This window comes from Physeter macrocephalus, chromosome 2 (genome assembly GCF_002837175.3).
Source record: "Physeter macrocephalus isolate SW-GA chromosome 2, ASM283717v5, whole genome shotgun sequence".
Lineage (NCBI taxonomy): Eukaryota > Metazoa > Chordata > Mammalia > Artiodactyla > Physeteridae > Physeter > Physeter macrocephalus.
The window spans coordinates 43,403,859-43,424,545 of NC_041215.1; the positions used below are offsets into that span (position 1 = coordinate 43,403,859).

The 20,687-nt window shown below is 35.7% G+C and overlaps 1 protein-coding gene across 1 annotated transcript in view; it reads right to left on the reverse strand.

Moving 5' to 3' along the window:
- DARS1 (aspartyl-tRNA synthetase 1) overlaps positions 1 to 20,687 on the reverse strand; it is a 67,029-nt gene that overhangs the window by 17,128 nt on the left and 29,214 nt on the right. Inside the window, exons 5-10 of the mRNA XM_007129485.4 lie at positions 13,117 to 13,219; positions 10,125 to 10,205; positions 9,054 to 9,113; positions 7,430 to 7,541; positions 6,435 to 6,569; positions 4,175 to 4,322 (exon numbers count right to left, since the gene is read on the reverse strand). Of these exons, the coding sequence (XP_007129547.1) occupies positions 4,175 to 4,322; positions 6,435 to 6,569; positions 7,430 to 7,541; positions 9,054 to 9,113; positions 10,125 to 10,205; positions 13,117 to 13,219 (639 nt within the window). The remainder of the gene's footprint in view (positions 1 to 4,174; positions 4,323 to 6,434; positions 6,570 to 7,429; positions 7,542 to 9,053; positions 9,114 to 10,124; positions 10,206 to 13,116; positions 13,220 to 20,687) is intronic.

Sequence of the window (20,687 nt, forward strand, 5' to 3'; positions counted from 1 at the left end):
AAAACATGAATGGACCAACTGACTATGATGATATTGAATCAGTAATAAAAAAAAATCCCAACAAACAAATGTCCAAGACCAGATGGCTTCACAGGTGAATTCTATCAAACATTTAAAGAAGAATTAACACATATATTTCTCAACCTATTCAAAAAAAATTCCAGAGGAAGAAACACTTCCGAACTCATTATATAAGGCCAGTATCACACTGACACCAAAACCGGACAAAAAAGGAAAATCATACGCCCATATCCCTGATAAACATAGATGCAAAAATCCTTAAAAACTGGCAAACTGAAGCCAACAATACAGGAAAAGGATCATACATCACGATCAAGTGGGATTTATCCCAGGAATGCAAAGATGGTTCAACATCCACAAATCAATCAATGTGATACATCACATCAACAAATTGAGGAATAAAAATCATATTATCATCTCAATAGATAACAGAAAAACTTCTGACAAAATTCAATATCCATTTATGATAAAAACTCTCAACAAAGTACATACAGAGAGAACATACCTCAACATAAGGCCATAATGACAAGCCCAAAGCTAACATCATATTCAATGGTGAAAAGCTAAAAGTATTTTCTCCAAGATCAGGAACAAGATAAAGGTGCCCACTCTTGCCACTTTAATTCAACACAGAATTGGAAGTCCTAACCACAGCAATCAGACAAGAAAAAGATATAAAAGGAATCCAAATTGGAAAGACAGAAGTAAAACTGTCACCGGTTCAGATGACATGATACTATACATAGAAAATCCTAAAGATGCCTCCAGAAAACTATTAGAAATCACCAATGAATTCAGTAAAGTTGCAGGGTACAAAATTAATATACAGAAATCTGTTGTGTTTCTATACAATAATATTTAACTATCAGAAAGAGGAATTAAGAATACAATCCCATTTACAATTGCATTACAAAGATTAAAATATCTAGGAATAAATCTAACCAAGGAGGTAAAAGACCTGTACTCAGAACACTATAAGACACTGATGAGAAAAAGTGAAGATGATACAAATGGAAAGATATACCATGTTCATGGATTGGACGAATTAATATTGTTAAAATGACCATACTACTCTAGGCAATCTACAGATTCAATGCAATCCCTAGCAAAATAAAAGTGGCATTTTTTCCACAGAACTAGAACAAATAATTCTAAAAGTTGCATGGAAACAGAAAAGACCTGAACAGCCAAAACAACCTTGAAAGAAGAACAAAGTTGGAGGTATCATGCTTCCTAACTCAAACTATACTACAAAGCTACCATCATCAAAACAGTATGGTACTGGTACAAAAACAGACACACAGATCAATGGAAGACAACAGAGAGCTCAGAAATTAACCCACACTTATATGGTCAATTAATCTACAACAAAGGAGGCAAGCATATACAATGGGGAAAAGACAGCCTCTTCAGTAAATGGTGGTGGGAAAACTGGATAGCTACTTGTCAAAGAATCAAACTGGACTTTCTCACACCATATACAAAAATAAACTCAAAATGCATTGAAGACCTAAATGTTAAGACCTGAAGCCATAAAAGTCCTAGAAGAAAACATAGGCAGTACATTCAATGACATTGACCTTAGCAATATTTTTTTGGATCTGTCTCCTTAGGCAAGGGAAACAAGAGCAAAAATAAACAAATGGGACTACATTAAACTAAAAAGCTTTTGCACAGTGAAGGAAACTATTAACAAAATGGAAATGCTGCCTACTGAATGGGAAAAGATATTTGCAAATGACATATCTGATAAGGGGTTGATATCCAAAATATACAAATTACTCATACAACTCAACATCAAAAAACCAAAAAACCCAATTTAAACATGGGCAGAGCATCTGAGTAGATATTTTTCCAAAGAAGACACACAGATGGGCAACAGACACATGGAAAGATGCTTAATGTTGCTAATCATCAGGGAAATAGAAATTGAAACCGCAATGAGATATCACCTCACACCTGTCAGAATGACTATTATCAAAAAGACAAATAATAAGTTTTGGTGAGAATGTGGAGGAAAGGGAACCCTTGTGTACTGTTGGTAGGAATGTAAATTGATACAGCCACTATAGAGAACAGTGTAGAGGTTCCTCAAAAAATTAGAAATAGATACGATCCAGCAGTTCCAATTCTGGATATTTTTCTGAAGAAATAAAAACACCAATTCAAAAATATATATACACCCCTATGTTTACTCCAGCATTATGATTACAATAGCCAAGATATGGAAGCAACCTAAGTGTCCATTGACAGATGAATAAAGAAGATGTAGTGTATATATACACAGTGGAATATTACTTAGCCATAAAAGGAATGAAATCTTGTCATCTGCGACAACATGGATGAATCTAGAGAGTATTATGCTAAACGAAGTAAGTCAGAGAATGACAAATACCATATGATTTCATTTATATGGGGAATCTAAAAAACAAAAGAAATTAAGAAACATAACAAAACAGAAACAGACACCACAGAGAACTAGCAGACCACAGTGGAAGAAGTGGGTTTGGGGGATGACTGAAATAGGTAAGGGAGATTAAGAAGAATAAATTTCCAGTTCCAAAAAAAAAGTCATGGTGATAAAATCGACAGCATGAGGTATATAGTCAATTATATTGTAAAAGCTTTGTATGGTGACAGATGGCAACTAGACATATCATGGCAGTCATTTTGTAATGTACAGAAATATGGAATCACTGTGTTGTGCACTGGAACTAACATAGTGATATAGGTCAATTACACCTCAATTTAAAAAAATGCATCAAAATGTTAATGATGGTTATCTCTGGGGGATGGGATCATGGGTGACTGTTAACCTTTACTTTATGCTTTTATTTCTAGCTGTCTGCAATAAATATGTATTGCTTGTATTAATAAAATCAGAAAGAAAACAATATATGTCATTAGGGAAAATAAAAAGGCTGTCTATAATTAACTATTCATCAAAGGTACAACGCAATGAAGAGAATGCCTGGAAAATACTGGTGCTATGCTACAGTATTTTTATAAGATCAATGATTAATTTCTATGTTCTTGAAATTACTCATTAGACTTGCAATGGCGTAAAAAAGTTTCAAAATATTTTTGAACTCTTTAAGTATTAATGAAGCATATCCAAATACATCAACTAATAGTTAAATCAGTGGTCTTCAAATAGAAATTTCAAATACAGTCCTTTGTCAGCTATCAAAGTGTTAGATAAATCTGTTATATCCCACTTAATACTTGCAGTACTGTCAAAAGTATGGCAAAAAGAAAATAAAAAGAAAAGACTCTCTTGATCCTAGTTAACTTGCTTTCCATCTTCTTTTCTTATTTTCTCTATTGTAAACATTATCACAGGTAAACAACTTTCAATGTCCTTTTGAGCGAGAAACTATCTGCCAGTTTAGAGGGTGTACCTGAAATGAACATTTTACACAATTCAATTTTCTGAACACCCAGAACATGCCTAATAATTTTCTATAAATGTGTCAATTCACCAGGCCCAAATAAGCTGAAAGTCCCTTCAGTATACTAGTTTCTAATCTCTACTGAGCACTCATTGTAAATATAAACTGATCTAAGAATTAACATTCCTGACACAGGCTTAATTTACACAGATTCAGTAAAGATTAGAAACTGAAAGACTAAAGGGACTCCTGACCTCTGAGTTAAGTAGTAATATTATCGTCACTTAAAACAGCAGAGGAAACTGAGGCACAGAGTTAACTTGCACAACGCCCACACAGATAATAGCAGAGTTGGGATTTGATCCCACAACCTGGATCTAGCTGAATCCAAGCTCTGAACCCCATACTACCTCCCAAATAATAAACTGTTATAAAAGTAACATATGCTCTATTTCTGAGAAATTCAGGATAGAGGAAAAATATAGAGGAAAAAACAAATATAGTTAGGCAATTCACGATCTGGTAAACTTCTCCACGAAGATTAGGTTAACTAGCTGTAGTCCCAACTGACTAGGATTCAGAAGTTACTATTTAGAGTGTGGATTTTTCCACTAATTAACTGATCAACTAACTGGCAAGTCTTATTTTTCCTCTTCCCAATAAAAACTTAGTTTACGTATTTCAGAACTGCTTTATTTTGAAGAACTTAAACTGATTTGAAAATTATATCCATCTAAGGCTATAAAATATATATTTTTTACCTTTCTTGAAGTCCTTTGAATATTTGTACTAAAGTGTCAGCAATTTCTTCCACAACTTCATGGTAATGGTAATTAAAAGCCATTTCAATATCCAAACCAACAAATTCAGTTAGATGTCTGTGGGTATTAGAGTCTTCAGCTCTGAATACTGTAACATTAATAAAAGAAATGCATAGTACATGTTTTAAATTTTGGAGAAATTGGGATTCAAATATCAAATCCTATTTACTAGTACTCAATGGCACTATTTTCATTATCATTACAGGGTTGGAAAAATCTTTGATAAGACATCTGTTTCAGCATTCTCATGGACGGCAAGATCATTACAAATTCCTACAGTCACATAAAAGCTGTAACAAATGTAAATTAATAAATGAGCCTCGTGAAAATCCCAAGGCAATGCGAGATCCTGAAGTGCCTTCTCAATAATTAAAATAGATTCAATATAGTGAGTTCTCAATTTTATTAAAACTGGACTCAAGCTAAATGAAATCTGTGCAAATGAAGTAACATTATACACACTCCAGCCATTACCTCAGTCCAGTTCTTATTATCCTCACTGCACTTTCCTCCTTTCCAGTCTTCCTGACTCTAGCTCTGCTCCATTTTTCTTATCACTGCAAGACTGATATTCCTATAACACATCCTTGCTCAGTAACTTACAATGGTTCCCAAATGACTACTGTAATCAGACATAAAATGACAAAATGTCTAAAACCTTTATGCTTTCATAATTTAGTTCTACCCTGTATTTCCCATTTCTTAATATTAACTAGTCTTATTTTTATTTTCTCCCACGCACTTTACTCATCCTGCTTCCTCTGACTAGAATGTCATCTCCATTGTCTATATCTCCCTGTCCTTAGAACCTACTTCAGTATGAATTCTCTTTTATGGTGATTCTAGCAAATTCCATCTTCTCCCTTTTCTTACACTATCTACACTATATAATTAACGCCAATCTGCTGATTGTACAGCACAATCTGATTTTTTGCTGTGAAAATCACTTGATTACTCCCTGCGACTGCTATATGTATGCATGTCTCATTCTGTCTTGGAAGCAGGGACAATGTTTATTCCCTTGTCACTCAAAGCATGGTCTGTCTGCAAATCAGCAGCATCAACAGTACCTGGAAGCTTGTGAGAATTGCAGAATCTCAAGCCTCACCACAAACCTACTGGTCAAAATCTGCATTTTAACAAGGTCCCCAGGTGATTCATGTGCACATTAACATTTGAGAAGTGCTGGTTGATTCTTCTTTTATGTACATGGAACCTAGAGCAAAGCTGTATATGCAGCAGGTGTTCAACATATAATTGTTTAATGAATTCAGAAAATTAAGAAACTTAATGATCTTCTCAGTTTCTCTATTAGCAGGTATTTAATTTTTATTAAGCTATCAAAAAACTTACATATATAAAGTAATTTGGTAAGTTTTAAAGAATGAAGTAAAGCTAGTTTTTGCTTATAATTAGCTTAATAAAAGAGTTTGCCAGACTTCCCTGGTGGCGCAGTGGTTAAGAATCCACCTGCCAATACAGGGGACACGGGTTCAAGCCCTGGTCTGGGAAGATCCCACATGCCGCGGAGCAACTAAGCCTGTGCGCCACAACTACTGAGCCTGTGCTCTACAGCCCGCGAGCCACAACTACTGAAGCCCACGCACCTACAGCCTGTGCTCTACAACAAAAGAAGCCACCTCAATGAGAAGCCCACGCACTGCAACGAAGAGGAGCCCCCGTTTGCCGCAACTAGAGAAAGCCCACGCGTAGCAACAAAGACCCAATGCAGCCAATAAATAAATAAATTAATTAATTAATTTAAAAAAAGAATTTGCCACATGATTATGTGTCCATGTTTGACTTGTAACAACTATATCTTAAAAAACATATTAATATAATCTATTAAATATCAGACATTTGTAGTAATTTCTAATGGACTTCAGCATATTATCAATACTAAGAACAGTATAAACAGTAAAACAGAACAGCTTTGCAATAAAATTGGTAGTGAAGTAAACAGTGGCACATTTGTAAACTTACAACAGTAGTAAAGGCGCTATCAAGGACAACAAAATATATTATTTAGAATGTCTACCTAAGTACCTTGTCATTTTTACCTCAAAGTCTAGTGTTTATGTAGTCAGCATATAAAAGGATTTAAGCTTTCAAAATGTTTTTATGTAAAATGTGTTTCTAAAACCATTACTATGGTACAATTAATGAATTTTGAGAAAACCGTAACTGCCAAAAACCTTACCTGGTCCAATACAGAAAACCTTCTCAAAATCAGCACAAATACACATTTGCTTGTACAGCTGTGGAGACTGAGCCAGGTATGCATTATTTTTGAAATATGACACAGTAAATACATTGGCTCCTCCTTCACTGGCAGCTGAAATGCAAACACGTTATAATTAACTGTAAGCTTATCAACGCAAACTTCCAGTAAAAAGTTTATGCTTCTGATTCAAGTACTTCACTAAAACAAAACAAAACAAATCAAACTTGAAAATCAAGAATTACAGAGAAACCATAATCTATATATGTCTTATACCTGATTCTAAACAGTTTATATTTAGGACAGACTTACTTCTCTGGCTATATCTCCATTTTACTTCTTTGGATATATATGCTCTCTTTCTGCATCAATTTCAAATCTATTAAAGCTACTTTGGAGTTGTAAAAAAATTTTTTTAAAGGAAAAAAGATACGATATTCTTAATAATTTTCTAATTATCAATAATGCAATGTTCAATTTTTAATTTATAATTAAATTATAACACGCTTTTTCTTGTTATTTAAGTAACTCTGAAAAGGTTAAATGGTTAAAATGATTAATATGTAAGAATGAGAATTAATGAGATTTTCCCATCTGTAGTATTTAGTAATTTTACAATGTAGTTTATACAAAAAACAACTGCAATACCAATTAGAAAGAAACCTACATAAGAAAAGTAGTTTCTGGTGTACCTTACATTAATAAAAATACTGCTTCATGTGTTATTGCCTCATTTTATACTCATTATCACATAATGATTCCTGAAATAAAGGGATTTAGTATTATTGGTGTTAGTGATGTGTGATTGCTGCTATATAGCACAGTCTTCAAAATAGTCTCATGGCAATAAACCTCAAGGGACATCTGGGAGTCTCAAATTAAAAAACCAAAACCAAAACGAAAACCTTAATATGAATCAACTTGGGAGAAAGCAATTTATTTTTAAAAACTAAGAGAAATATCTTAAAGCATACCTGAGATGATTTTAGGAGTTTGGATCTCCACAAAACCCTTGTTAATTAAAGTTTCTCGGAAAAGATGGCAGATGCCAGACTGGAAACGGAAGACTGCCTGACTAGTTGATGTCTATAAGACAATAATAAAACCTAATTAAATCAATTTGACACATTAACTGAGATGGAGTATTTTCTAAACAGGCCACCTGCCTGGAAAGTTCATAGAGAAAACAATTCATTATATGAGAGAAAAGTTAGGTTACATGACAATCAATATAAGGATATATCTTGGAATTTTTCATATTATAGAAGGAGAATGCAAATTTCCTTTATTTCCAACCTCTCCAACTCCTGACTTTGCTAAGATGAGAGTCTATTAAAAAAACTGGTTTGGGGTTAAATTAGATAGTAGTTTAGACATAATCTAAGGTGTGTAAAAGATTTCAAGTTACTTATGTATAGAATGCTTCCCAAAATGTAAAGTCAAAGTAGGGGTTAAAAAGGTGAATGCTTACAAGGGCCAGACAAATAACAAATGGAATGAATGAATGGTACTTCCTGGGTGGTGCAGGGCACAGTAGAGAACAGAATGCTCAATATAGAGTACTAAGCTAATTTTGCTACATGGGCCCAGTATTGATGGGTTCACCTCCAACTTTTTAAGAAAAGCCATCTAGATTTAATGTGAAAACCCTCCGTTTTTCAATGATGGCAATGAATTTAAATTGAAAAAACAATGTGGGTCAAAGAAAAATACTCTTCAGGACAAATTCTAGAGGCACAACCAATAACCTGTGTGAGCAAATAGCAAATACAGTAGGATGTCTAAGTACTGTGGCCAAAATTATGAAAAACCTGAGGCTTCTAGGCAGTACCAAAAGGACTTGATTATTGCTACCCTTTTCTATATACTATAAATTAAAATGGAAAAGGTAAAAGCAGACAAAATGCAAATAATCAGGGGAAACATGAGCGTACAATAAGGGCAGAAAGGTTGGAAAGAACTCTTAACGTGACAAAGCATTTAAGTTTTAGGTAGATTATTTAAGTAAAGGAGGATGACATGGTCAAACATTAAGAAAGAGAGATGACATTGGTTTTACTACAATGATGAAACCACTGAACTCTTTCACTTGCAACCAAACCAGAAAGGGAAACAGAAGACCTATGAGATTACTATATAAACCACCAGGGACAACTACTTCGTTATTATTATTAACTCTGTGCTCAGATCAAATTCAAAGGGTTGAGGCATTAACTACTAATCTCTACTTGGTCGCTCTAAAATGTACACATACCTTATTTCACAATTTTGTAGTGATATTAATGGTTATGTTTTCACTTGCTGACTACCTTGTTTGAAACAGGTACTACCTGGAAGCAAGACCATTTATTAGCTTCATGTTCCTTTGTCATTTTAACATGAAGCAAGTCAGTATCTTGTGAACTATTACTCAACTGTCCTTGTTGCCTACAATTCTTTTTAGGGGAAGGGTCAGTCAGAAAGGTAAATTACTTCTTGTATTATCATATTACATACAGGCAAATGCCGATTTTTTCTATAAACCTGAGTCAGGTATGGTATCCTTGCCCACCTTGATTTCAGCACAATCATGTCACTAAATAAACAAATGAGGCATACCCTAAGATCAATGACTCTGTTGTCTAATCTTGTATCTTGGTTAACAGTAGCTCTTCCTTCCTAAAAAAAAAGATGAAAAAACAGATTTTACTAATTTTTTTAAGGACACAAACAACACTTGCAGAAGCCATGTTAATTTTTAAGTAAGAATAGGTGTGTTCATGTGTGTTCATGTTATACCCCCAAATCAAAGATCCAAGATACAAGAAGTGGAGCCAGAGAGAAGTTATTTTTAAAAGGAAGAGCTGGAACGAAGAGAAATGAGAATGAATTGAGGTTAATGCTTTTTTTCCACCTCCTGCCCCCAAACCCACCCCTTGACTCATTATTGGGATATCAGAATAATTAACAACCAGCACCTTCACTGATCCCTGGATTTTACCTGCTAGTTAAAGAGTGAAGGAACAGATAAAAGCTGACATAGAACAGTGGTTCTCAAAGTATGCTCAGGGCACCAGTGAAGGTACCCAATACACTTGCAGGGAGTCTGTTAAGTCAAACCTATTTTTCATAATAATAACTTTTCACTCTCATTTTTTCCTGACTATACTGAGAAATTTTCCAAAGGCTTCATGATGTGTGCTATCACGACAGAATGAATGTAGAGACAGAAATGAAAATCTAATTGTTGTGTATTGAGCCAGATGTTACCAACGATGTAGACATGTGACACAATGTCACTCTTGACACTAAATTATTTTTTTTGAAAATACTTTTCATGTTACTGCTGTTTTTTAAATTTATATAGGAATACACAGACACATAATCTAATTATATTATTTTTAATAATGTCATAAATATTAAAAATTTTGTTTTAACTTCTAATACTGTAAATATTGATAGGTATACCCACAAAAACAAAAGCTTGTGGGGTCAATTATTTTTAAAAATGTAAAGGAATCCTGAAACCAAAAAGTTTGAGAATTGTTAATGTAAGAGTATGTTTAAATAAAAATGAAGCTCAAATCAATTCATAGGTACCCTTCCTACAAAAGTAGCACATCAAGTTTTCAATGTTTTGCAAACTAAACATACAGAGGAAACACATTATTTCAAAAGTGTAATTTTCACCTCTTCTCCTTCCACCTCAGGACGAACGGCATCGTCCAGCTGCAGGGGCAGGCGGGGTTCAGCTGAACTGATCACATAAATCTGAAAGTGAGAGATTACCAAAAATATCAAGAAACACACAAAACCTGTTATCTTTTGTTTAAAAAAAATCTACAGTTGACTTAACATGAGAAACAATGTTTGCATACATCTTTAACTGAAACTACTTGCTAAAATCAAAGGTATTACATGTTTTTTCACCTATAAAATGGGGATAATAATATTGTGTACATCCCTGGGTTGCTGGAATAGTCAAATGAGATAAAATAGGTACAAATACTTTGTAAACTCTAAGGTGCATGCCAATGTCTTAAGTAAGTAATAACTGGAGTCGAGGGGTCTGGCTTAAGGCCTCTCTTTGTCACATAAAAGCTGCTGTTAGGCAAATCACTTTACCTAGCGCTTCAACAGTCTTCTGTAAAATAAGGTCTGCGGTAAGAATCAAATGGAATAATGAATAAGAAAACACTTGCTCGTTTGAAAGAGCCATTAACAAATAAGTTATTATAATTGTTAACAGCATCTGGCCATTTCTACCACTAGGACCAAAGTCAGCTCAATTCTGCTGTACCTCTCTTTCCTTTCCTCACTCGTTTTCTAAATATCCCTCACTGCTTTCTTTCATCAAGTATGTTATAGCTCATTTCCTGCTGCTCTCCTGGTTGGGAGCTGCTGTAGAAGGTGTTCCTTTATGGTGTTAAAATCCCTAAATATTCACTCACACTAACTGCACATTTTAGTGCTAAAAAGCAGTTAGGTCATAAAGAATGAACTTGGGTTTTTTTAGCCACGCTTAAAAAAACATGTTACCCTATTAGTTATTCCCAACTATGCCTGGAAAACCTGCTAAAGCGCAAGAGGGAAATAGACCTTATTTAGTTAATTCCAGAAAGGAAATTATATTCTTCCAGTTGGTAAATCACATTTAGCATTCAGCTCAGACACTTGAAGAAAAAGTATCAGAAGGATACTCCAGTCCTCTTCATAGCATTAAAATAGAATTATTTGTCACCACCCCCTATACCCAAGTTGTCATGCTTCCCTTTGATGAGTTAACAGAAACTTGATCTCCAATGCAAAGCTGGAGAACTGGACAGCTACCTCTTTCATTTTTCTAACTACTAGAAATTCATCATCTCCTTCATTAAGTCGTGAGCACTTTCATCCCCAGAACTTCACACAGTACTTGGCACAAAGTATACACTCAGTAACTGCTGGCTGAATAAATGATAAAAGAGTCACTGCTTATTATAAAATTCTATTTATTATACAATATTTTATGCTTTGTGAGGTACCTTATAATTATTTTTATTCAGGCAAAATTTGTGGGTAAGCTCTTTAGGCTTTATATTTAACGTTTAATAAGGGTGAATCAAATACTAGATAATTAGAATATTTTAAAAATACATTTACTTGCTTTACTCACTAAAATCTTATTTATTCAAGTGTTGAAAAACATGTTATTCGAAGATAGGGTTTTTTGTTTTTTTTTTTTTGGTCAGCACACCTTTAGGTCAGTTTGCCTTTACTAGGTTGCAGACTTCCTGGTGGGGTTAGTTTGAAATAAGACTTACACAAAGAGAACAAAGTAATTTGGCAAGATAGGTCGGTAAAAAATACAAGATTTTCTAAGTCTTGAAGAGTTCCATGACAGTCAATTTCAATTAAATACAACCTTACTCCCAAATTACTGTGTATGGATGAATCTGTCTTTCTGCATCTGTCTGTCTGTTCGATCCCATATATACGTGCGCGCTCACACGCGTGCCTACACACACACACACACACACACACACACACACACACACACACACACAGGGGTAAGGATGGGAAAGGACTACTCTGTAAGAGAAATTCAATGATGAATACTGTAGATATAAACTAGACCTGGATCTGAGACTGCAGGTTCAAAATTGCAGGATTATTTCAATAGTATTAAATACATGTGAGTTCACTTATAAGATTTTAAAAGTCAATGATGGTGAGCATTTTTAGTTTTTATGTCTAAGAAAATGATGTGGGATAAATCTTGTATGAAAAAGTTATTACTGGAATGTAAGCCCAATATAGTATAGATTGACTTCTTTATACTGTAAAATATTAGAAATACAATGATTATAAGGAAATATAATGGTTAAGAGTTAGTATGTAACTAATCAACCTTCAGAAGTACATCATTAAAAGAAAGTTCACAGCAAAATAGGTTCATAATAGTGAATAAAGCTTTTTAGATGTGTTTTATACTTTTCCGTATGTGACTACGGTAGATGTACCATGTCAACAAGTCTGGGCAAGCCTGCTGGATGAGGAGACGCCACAGGGAGATGTCCCGGAAATATCAGTGACCCCAGGCAATGTCATGTGGTGCAGATGAGCCATCCTAGATAGGCTGACCCTCATTCCCAAATTGCACAGAATCATGAGCAAATAAATGTTTTTGTTGTTTTAAGTCGCTAAGTATTGAGGTGGTTTGTTATATAACAAAAGCTAATTGAGTCAGTAATCAATTTATAAATCTCAATATTTTATATCAACTCTAATTATTAAGAACATATAGGGATTTCCCTGGTGGTGCAGTGATTAAGAATCCTCCTGCCAATGTAGGGGACACGGGTTCGAGCCCTGGTCCGGGAAGATCCCACATGCCACGGAGCAACTAAGCCTGTGTGCTGCAACTACTGAGCCTGCGCTCTAGAGCCCGCAAGCCACAACTACTGAAGCCTGCATGCCTAGACTACAGCCCGTGCTCCACAACAAGAGAAGCCCCTGCAATGAGAAGCCCGTGTACCGCAACGAAGAATAGCCCCCGCTCACCGCAAGCCTGAGCACAGCAAAGACCCAATGCAGCCAAAAATTAATTTAAAAAAATAATAACATATAGACTTGATGTGACTAATGATAAGAACTTGTTCATCTATTTCTGTATACAATCTTATATTTTGAAAAAAATTACCTTTTGAACATGTAACTCTACATCTTGCTGCGTACAGCTTCCAATTTTCTGATTCACTTTTCTCACAACACCTTCCACATCTATGATGCTCTCTTTGTTAATGCTGTCGAAAGAAAAAAGTGTCCAACTTTAATCATCTCATCAGAGGTGTCAGAATTCATTTGGTGTTGCAACAGTAAAGCTGAATATATTAAACTCTTCTTTAACATAGTAAGCCACTTGAGATAAAGCCAGTCTCTTTAACCTATTTACAATAAGCTACTATGTAGCACACCTTGTGAGATTTCTTGAGGAGATGATTTTCCAGATTCCATAATTTAGTTACCATGTATAAAATATTTTAGACATCAGAGGTAAGAGGACCAGCACTGAACTGTGAAAAAGTCTTTCAATTATTTTTTTATTTTATTTTATTTTTATTTTAATATTTATTTATTTTATTTGGCTGCGCCAGGTCTTAGTTGCAGCACACAGGATCTTCGTTGCCATGTGTGGGATCTTAGTTGTGGCATGTAGACTCTTAGTTGTGGCATGCATGCGGGACCTAGTTCCCTGACAGGGGAACGAACCCAGGCCCCCTGCATTGGGAGCTTGGAGTCTTAACTGCTGGACCACCAGGGAAGTCCTCAATTATTTATTAAAGAACATTTCCCTGCCTATAGTTGAAATTTACTAAGATCAGCATTTCCTATAAGGAGAAACATCGGCTTCAGTAAATGCAATTACTGGTATGTAATGGAATTAAATAATAGAAGGTCAACTGAAAAGATTTCAAGGTAATAAGAGGACATTAGGGTGCTGCGATTAAATCCTCATTGTGTATAGTTTCTGAGTACACACTGTCATTGGATTTGTGACAGACAGCCTGTTGGATTGTGTAATTCTATTTAAGAATATCTATATGAAGCTTAATATATACTAAATAAAATAAATGCATCTCCTGACCAGTTTAATTCTATAACAAACTTGAATTTTGAACACCAGACACTCAAATTCTGAGATAATTCATTATTTGTGTCATAGTACATTTGTGGAAAAGGATAAGATTTAACTTTCAGATCTTGGAGAGTGATGTCGGTATGATGGCAGCTCAATTGGCCAAAGGCAATTCCCCATGTAAAACTATTAATTAAAACTCGCAGGGGGCTTCCCTGGTGGCACAGTGGTTGAGAGTCTGCCTGCCGATGCAGGGGACGCGGGTTCGTGCCCCGGTCCGGGAGGATCCCACATGCCGCGGAGCGGCTGGGCCCGTGAGCCATGGCCGCTGAGCCTGCGCGTCCGGGACCTGTGCTACGCAACGGGAGAGGCCACGACAGTGAGAGGTCCGCGTACCGCACCAAAAAAAAAAACAAAACTCGCAGGGAAGTCCCTGCGAGTCCCTTCAATATGACTGCCACCTACCTTTGCTTCATCTGTTTGAATGGGTAAGCATGATACCTGAGTATATAATTCAGACCTTGTGAGAATTCTGCTGCTTATCTCACATGTTTCTATGAGGAAGGTTTTCTCTTCCTTACTGATCAGTGTATCGCTTCATGGAGTAACCTGACCTGCCCCTACTAGAGCCCCACCCTGAGACAGTCCGGCTATGTCCCTAACCCACTTGGTTCTCTTACCTCGCCCCCTTGGACTCCCTAGTAAGAGGCCTTCCATTATCAGGAAGTTTTCTTCAAGCCACCTTCACATTAAACACATCTACTCTTAAGGATTGAGCACTAAGCGAGTGTCCTTCCAAAAAGAAGCTGGAATGTGGTCAAATACACTGCCCAAGGCTAGCTAACAGTCCAATCAAAGAAAACAAAATTTTCTTTTCTTCCTCTCTCAAAAGTAACCAGATGATGCCTTTTATCCAGAACCTGAAACTTGAAACTAAGACTACCTTTAGTTCATTAATTCAATATTATGTGCTAAAATACTTGATCAGCTAGACTAGAAAACTACCACTAGTTTAAACATTGTTTCCAGTACTAAACAACTCACTGAAAGAACTTGTGAGCCACAATTACTGAGCCTGCGCGTCTGGAGGCTGTGCTCCGCAACAAAGAGAGGCCACGACAGTGAGAGGCCCGCGCACCGTGATGAAGAGTGGCCCTGCTCGCCGCAACTAGAAAAAGCCCTTGCACAGAAACGAAGACCCAACACAGCCAAAAATAAATAAATTTTAAAAAACCACGCAACTTGGGGAAAAAAAACAAAGAGTACTCAGTTATCTGAAGGAATAAAATACCATCTTTCCAACATGAGTGCCACATGGTTTACTATTTAGGGCCTCCCTAATAACCACAGGGATACTTCTGTTATCTGTAGTTCTATCAATCTTGATTGTAAGTTTTCATGTCTATATTACATAAGAAACAACAAACTAAAAAAAAGTTTGTTGGAACTATTAGAAGTAGGCACAACTGTTATATTAAGTTAACAGCTGACTGCTGAAGAATATATATTAAAAAAGCAAAACAAACAGAAACATCAAAGTGGCAAACAACACATTATAATCTAGCACAGTAACAGACGTTCACAATAGTGGCCTTGTGTCATTAAGAAAAAGGAAGAATGTAAAAAAACAGGCTTCAAAGATTCTGTTAAAGTTGTCAAAATAGTTTCAGTACTTGAAGGAAGAAGTAAGCTTCATAGTCTAAAATAATGCACTACTGAGTACTGCCTTATTCTTTAATGTTGTGTATCATCACATACACACTGCAAACCTACAGTGGGTATTATGCATTGTAAAGAGATTTAAAAAAAACAGACACACAAAATTTGACTATGAAACATGAGAGTTGATTTCTTATCAAGTATAGCAGAATTTATCCAATACTGGCCTCTTCAAATTGACTACTCAAGGTAAGGACGAAGGGGTTATAAACACATTTCAAAATCAGCACTGCCTAAAACAATCTTAAAACAACTTATCTGGAATTACTTCTTGGTTTTGTCACACAAATCAGTTTTTGGAGGGCAAATCTCACTTATACCTATTGTTTACTATTCTTCAGAAATGCTGAAGATCATGACAGAACTCTAGGTGGGAGAGAAGAGACTTAAAAAAAAAACCAAAAAGCTAAATGAATGGCATTAGAGGTCCAAGGAAGTAACATGTTTCAAAAAGGAGAGAATACTTAAATATATAAATTATAGGGTTAATAGATACATTAACCTCATATATAGGCTTAATAATGATAGCTATAGATAGTTAATATATCAACTATAGGGTTGAGCAGCTATCTACAAACATTTTTGATAATTTGATTTACTTTACCAGTAAAAAAAAATGGGGAGTATGCACCTCACTATGTATATATTTTATTTATTTAAAAATTATATACATGTAATACTAAACGTAAATATTACCTTTAGGCAAATATAAACTTGGGGAGAGATTCATAATTAGCAATAATAATCCATAATTAGCAATAGCAAATTCATACTTCACACAGTTTTCCTGATAATTTCTATCTAGCTAGGGGAGTACTGAAATCTTGTCAGATCTGATTGGATTATCATTAAAACACCACCACCACCACCACCACCACCACCACCACCACCATTTCATAATATGGCTGATACAAAGATCCCACACTGTGCCAGTGTTAACATTTTCTTGTTGCGCATATGTTTTAAGTTTTATCTTCATTCTATAGTCTCTCTTTTTTTAAATTTTATTTATTTTATTTTTGGCTGCATTGGGTCTTCGTTGCTGCACACGGGCTTTCTCTAGTTGCGGCGAGCGGGGGCTACTCTTCGTTGCGGTGAGCGGGGGCTGCTCTTCGTTGCAGTGCGCGGGCTTCTCATTGCGGTGGCTTCTCTTGTTGCAGAGCACGGGCTCTAGGCGCGCGGGCTTCAGTAGTTGTGGCATGTGGGCTTCAGTAGTTGTGGCTCGCGGGCTCTAGAGCGCAGGCTCAGTAGTTGTGGCGCACGGGCTTAGTTGCTCCGTGGCATGTGGGATCTTCCCAGACCAGGGCTCGAACCCGTGTCCCCTGCATTGGCAGGCAGATTCTTAACCATTGCGCCACCACGGAAGCCCTCTATAGTCTCTTGATAGAAATCCTTTGTCCATTTTCTGAGGGTCAGTCTGTTATTTTAATAAATATAAATAAATATAATCCTCCCAAACCAGTTAGCCAGGCACAGTAAACTTCAATTGGCTACGATATGCTGAAAGTGAACCAGAGGGTTGGGGTACCAGTGTCAGCTCCTCTGTGTTACTGGAATCCTGCAGTCTTCCTTCAGAGGCCTCACATGCTATAGGTGACATGTGACCTTCTGAGATGCAATCCAAGTGATAGGCCCAGTGTTTATCTATAAATTAACTATTAGAAAAACTCAAATTTTTTCTTACACTTTTAGATCAAAAAGAAAGGAAGGAAAGGAAAGAAACAGAAGTTTAACTATTTTATTTCCTTCAGTGGGTAATCCTGAGCAAATCACACTTTGGAGAACACTGGGATAGGGCATAAGAACCACAATGACTGAGAAAAGGCTCTTGGTGCGGGTAGCTGAATTACAGGTGAAAAGGAATTTAACAGTATGGGACGCTAGTCAAAGAGGTCATCATCTTGCATATAAATGGTGGAGAAATAGATCTGGGAAAGAAGTACTTCATCTATTTTTTTGTCACTGGGTCCCAGTGTGAGGTTCTGACTCTGCCAAGTCCTCTTGGAGAATAAAGAATAATCACCCCCAATTCACACTACCCCTCACCAGTGAGGGACTGAAAATGGCAAGGTCTGCTCTTACATTTTTAAGTTATTTTTTAAACAGTGTTTTCTAAACATTATTTCAAAAACTTATTTTTTTATTGTAAAAGAATATACTTTTTTATTGTTAACAATTCCAATGTTAAATAACGTGTAAATTTAAAATTTTAAGTTCCCCATCATATACCCAACCCCCTCTTCCTATAATCACTGTTTACTATACTCCACATTTTTTCTCATTTGCAAAAAACATGGAATGCATCATAAATTTTGTGTCATTCTTCTACGTTAGTTTTGTTCATGTGCTCCGTATTTAAGGTTGAAGAAGCAGTTTTATTTTTACAGCTCAAATGAAATTGATCTTAATATATACAAATACCGAAAGTATTATTATTCCCATGTCACCGGAAATTTCCTTTTATGTTCCAGTTCCTGTGTGAAGTGCTTTATGCATATATCATCTCACTTAAGCCTCACAAAGGCCTACCAGGTAGGTGCTACTAACAATTTATAGTTGAAAAAACTGAGACTCTGAAAGGTCAAGTAATTAGCCCGAGATCACACAGCTAGTAAGATCATGTACTGATTACTGCACTGGACAGTTCTGTTACAGACTCACAAATTAGCACCAAATTTTAAATACTCCAGAATGCAACATCAGCTCACTTTGAAATACTGCATTCTCATTTTTAGAAGCTCAGGAGCTGCCAGATTCCTTTATAGCTTATGTGAAAGAAACTGAAAATAACAGGCCCTTCACAAATAGTTTTCAAAATGCCCAAGAATCATACTGCCTTCTCCGGTAACGCTGATGTATCTTGATGTTCTGTTGTTGCCAGCCTCAACATATATACATCAGAATCTTTGTATGAAAGAGAACAAAGTTATTACTTAAAGTTATATTTAACTTAGAAGAATTAATCCCATAAACTAGGAACTTTTTTTTTTTTCTTAAACTAGTTGAACTGGACAGGGCCAATATAGGAGTTCTGTTTCTGATACAATAGATAAGTACCTCATTCCAACAAAGAGTTATAAACGATCTAGGTACAGTTGTTCAAAGAGCTGCAATCCAGAACACTATAATAACCTCGCCTATGTTCACCAACTTATCCACATGATGCTCAAGGGGTACCCAAATGCCCACCACCCTCTGGGCCTCAATTGTGTATGATATATACATATACTTCCATCATAGGACCTGTAACATGCCTCTGCATGCAGTTGTTTGTTTATTTTTGTCCTGTCCCCAAATTAAGTTCCTTATGTGATATACAGAGTCACTGAATACCCGAGCCTAGCAGAGTGTCTAGACTGGAGCAGGTGCTAATAAAAGTTTTCTGAATCAATGAACCTTCTTCTGAGTATTATTTTGATATTTACAGTTCTAAAAATTAACGTGCAAACTGAAAATTTAACCTACCAAGTAAGTAAAATAGTTATTTTCAGGTGAAAGATCTAGAAAGGAAAGAAAATAAACTTGTATGTAGCTAGGTGACTCATTAGAGAATGAGAAACATACTTGTGACTCACAAGCTACCAATAAATAACCTAACCACAATGACTAATATGAAGAAAAAGAAAATAAAATACATACATATACAAATATCACAGCCTGAATAAGCCTTTTATTCAGAATCCGACATCGCTATGCTAGGGGTGGGAGGTGTTATATAAGCATGAATAGCAAAATTCAGTTTTTAACACCTGATCTTCAAACAACACTGCTCTTTTACAACACTTTAATTTTAAACTTAAAAACCTGCGTTTACATTCACTATAGTGAATACAGTTTACATTTACTATAGTCCTTAACAGCAGTCAATACAAAAAGGCCTACAGGGCCACCTTTAAAAAAGAAAACTTGTCTTTTCAAGGCTCAACCATAACTAACACAAACTACTCTGCTCATTATTTTTAAATGGCACTAAATAAACAATAATTTTAAAAGGAAAAAAGGGATGACTTCTTGCCTCAGCTCAAACACAAGCTACTAAACATTAGAACATTAGTGTCAACATAAGATGGGGATCCAGAAACACTGGCCTGGATAGGTATCCCATCTTCCTGCTTCCAGACAAATTTCATTTAAAGACCTCAAACCATTTCAGATACACAATTAAGAATCCGTTCTTAAAGATCTCTAGGGAATGAGATGTGCCAACCTTCCCATGTAACTCATTTAGTTGTTTCATTTCTGTATGCATTTAACCATGAGAAAATTGATCTTTCCAACAAATTGATTAAAATAATGTGTTGAAGAGTCCTGTGGCACTTAAATCCAATTAGTGAGTCAACTTTTCGGATTAGTATTTTGATGAATTGGATATTCCTAGGAAAGATAATTTGGGGAAAACTGACCCCATGTTAAGCTTTAATGTCGCTCTTAAGGAAAATACTAAAAAGCTAGAAACTGCTAGTGGTACAAATCTAGTCATTAAGGGAAAGATAAACACCTCAGATTTAATATCTAAAGTAAATGCTAAGATAGTTATCTATTTAAGATATTAAAAGTGACCTCATAGTTTGCCTCTTAAATGATTAGGAAACCCCAGCTGGAACTATTTGATTTGATATTTTTAATAGTGGAGTCCTTGCTTTTTTCCACCTGGTATATGGCCAGAGGGAATAGAGTTAAATGTAGGGCCTCATGGAATTAGCATATAAATACCATTATTTCTCCCACTTTTTTGTGTAGGAGTTCACATGTTTTAAATGTCCAGTCTCTTTGGGTTGCCCTTCAAGACGGAAATACCTTGAGAATAAATAAACAGTCCTTAGGCACTCCCCTAGCACTAAAGATAATTACAAGCATTTAATATAAAAAAAGATCTAAGACAGAATGAAAATTAAATGAGGATTAGAAATGGCCTT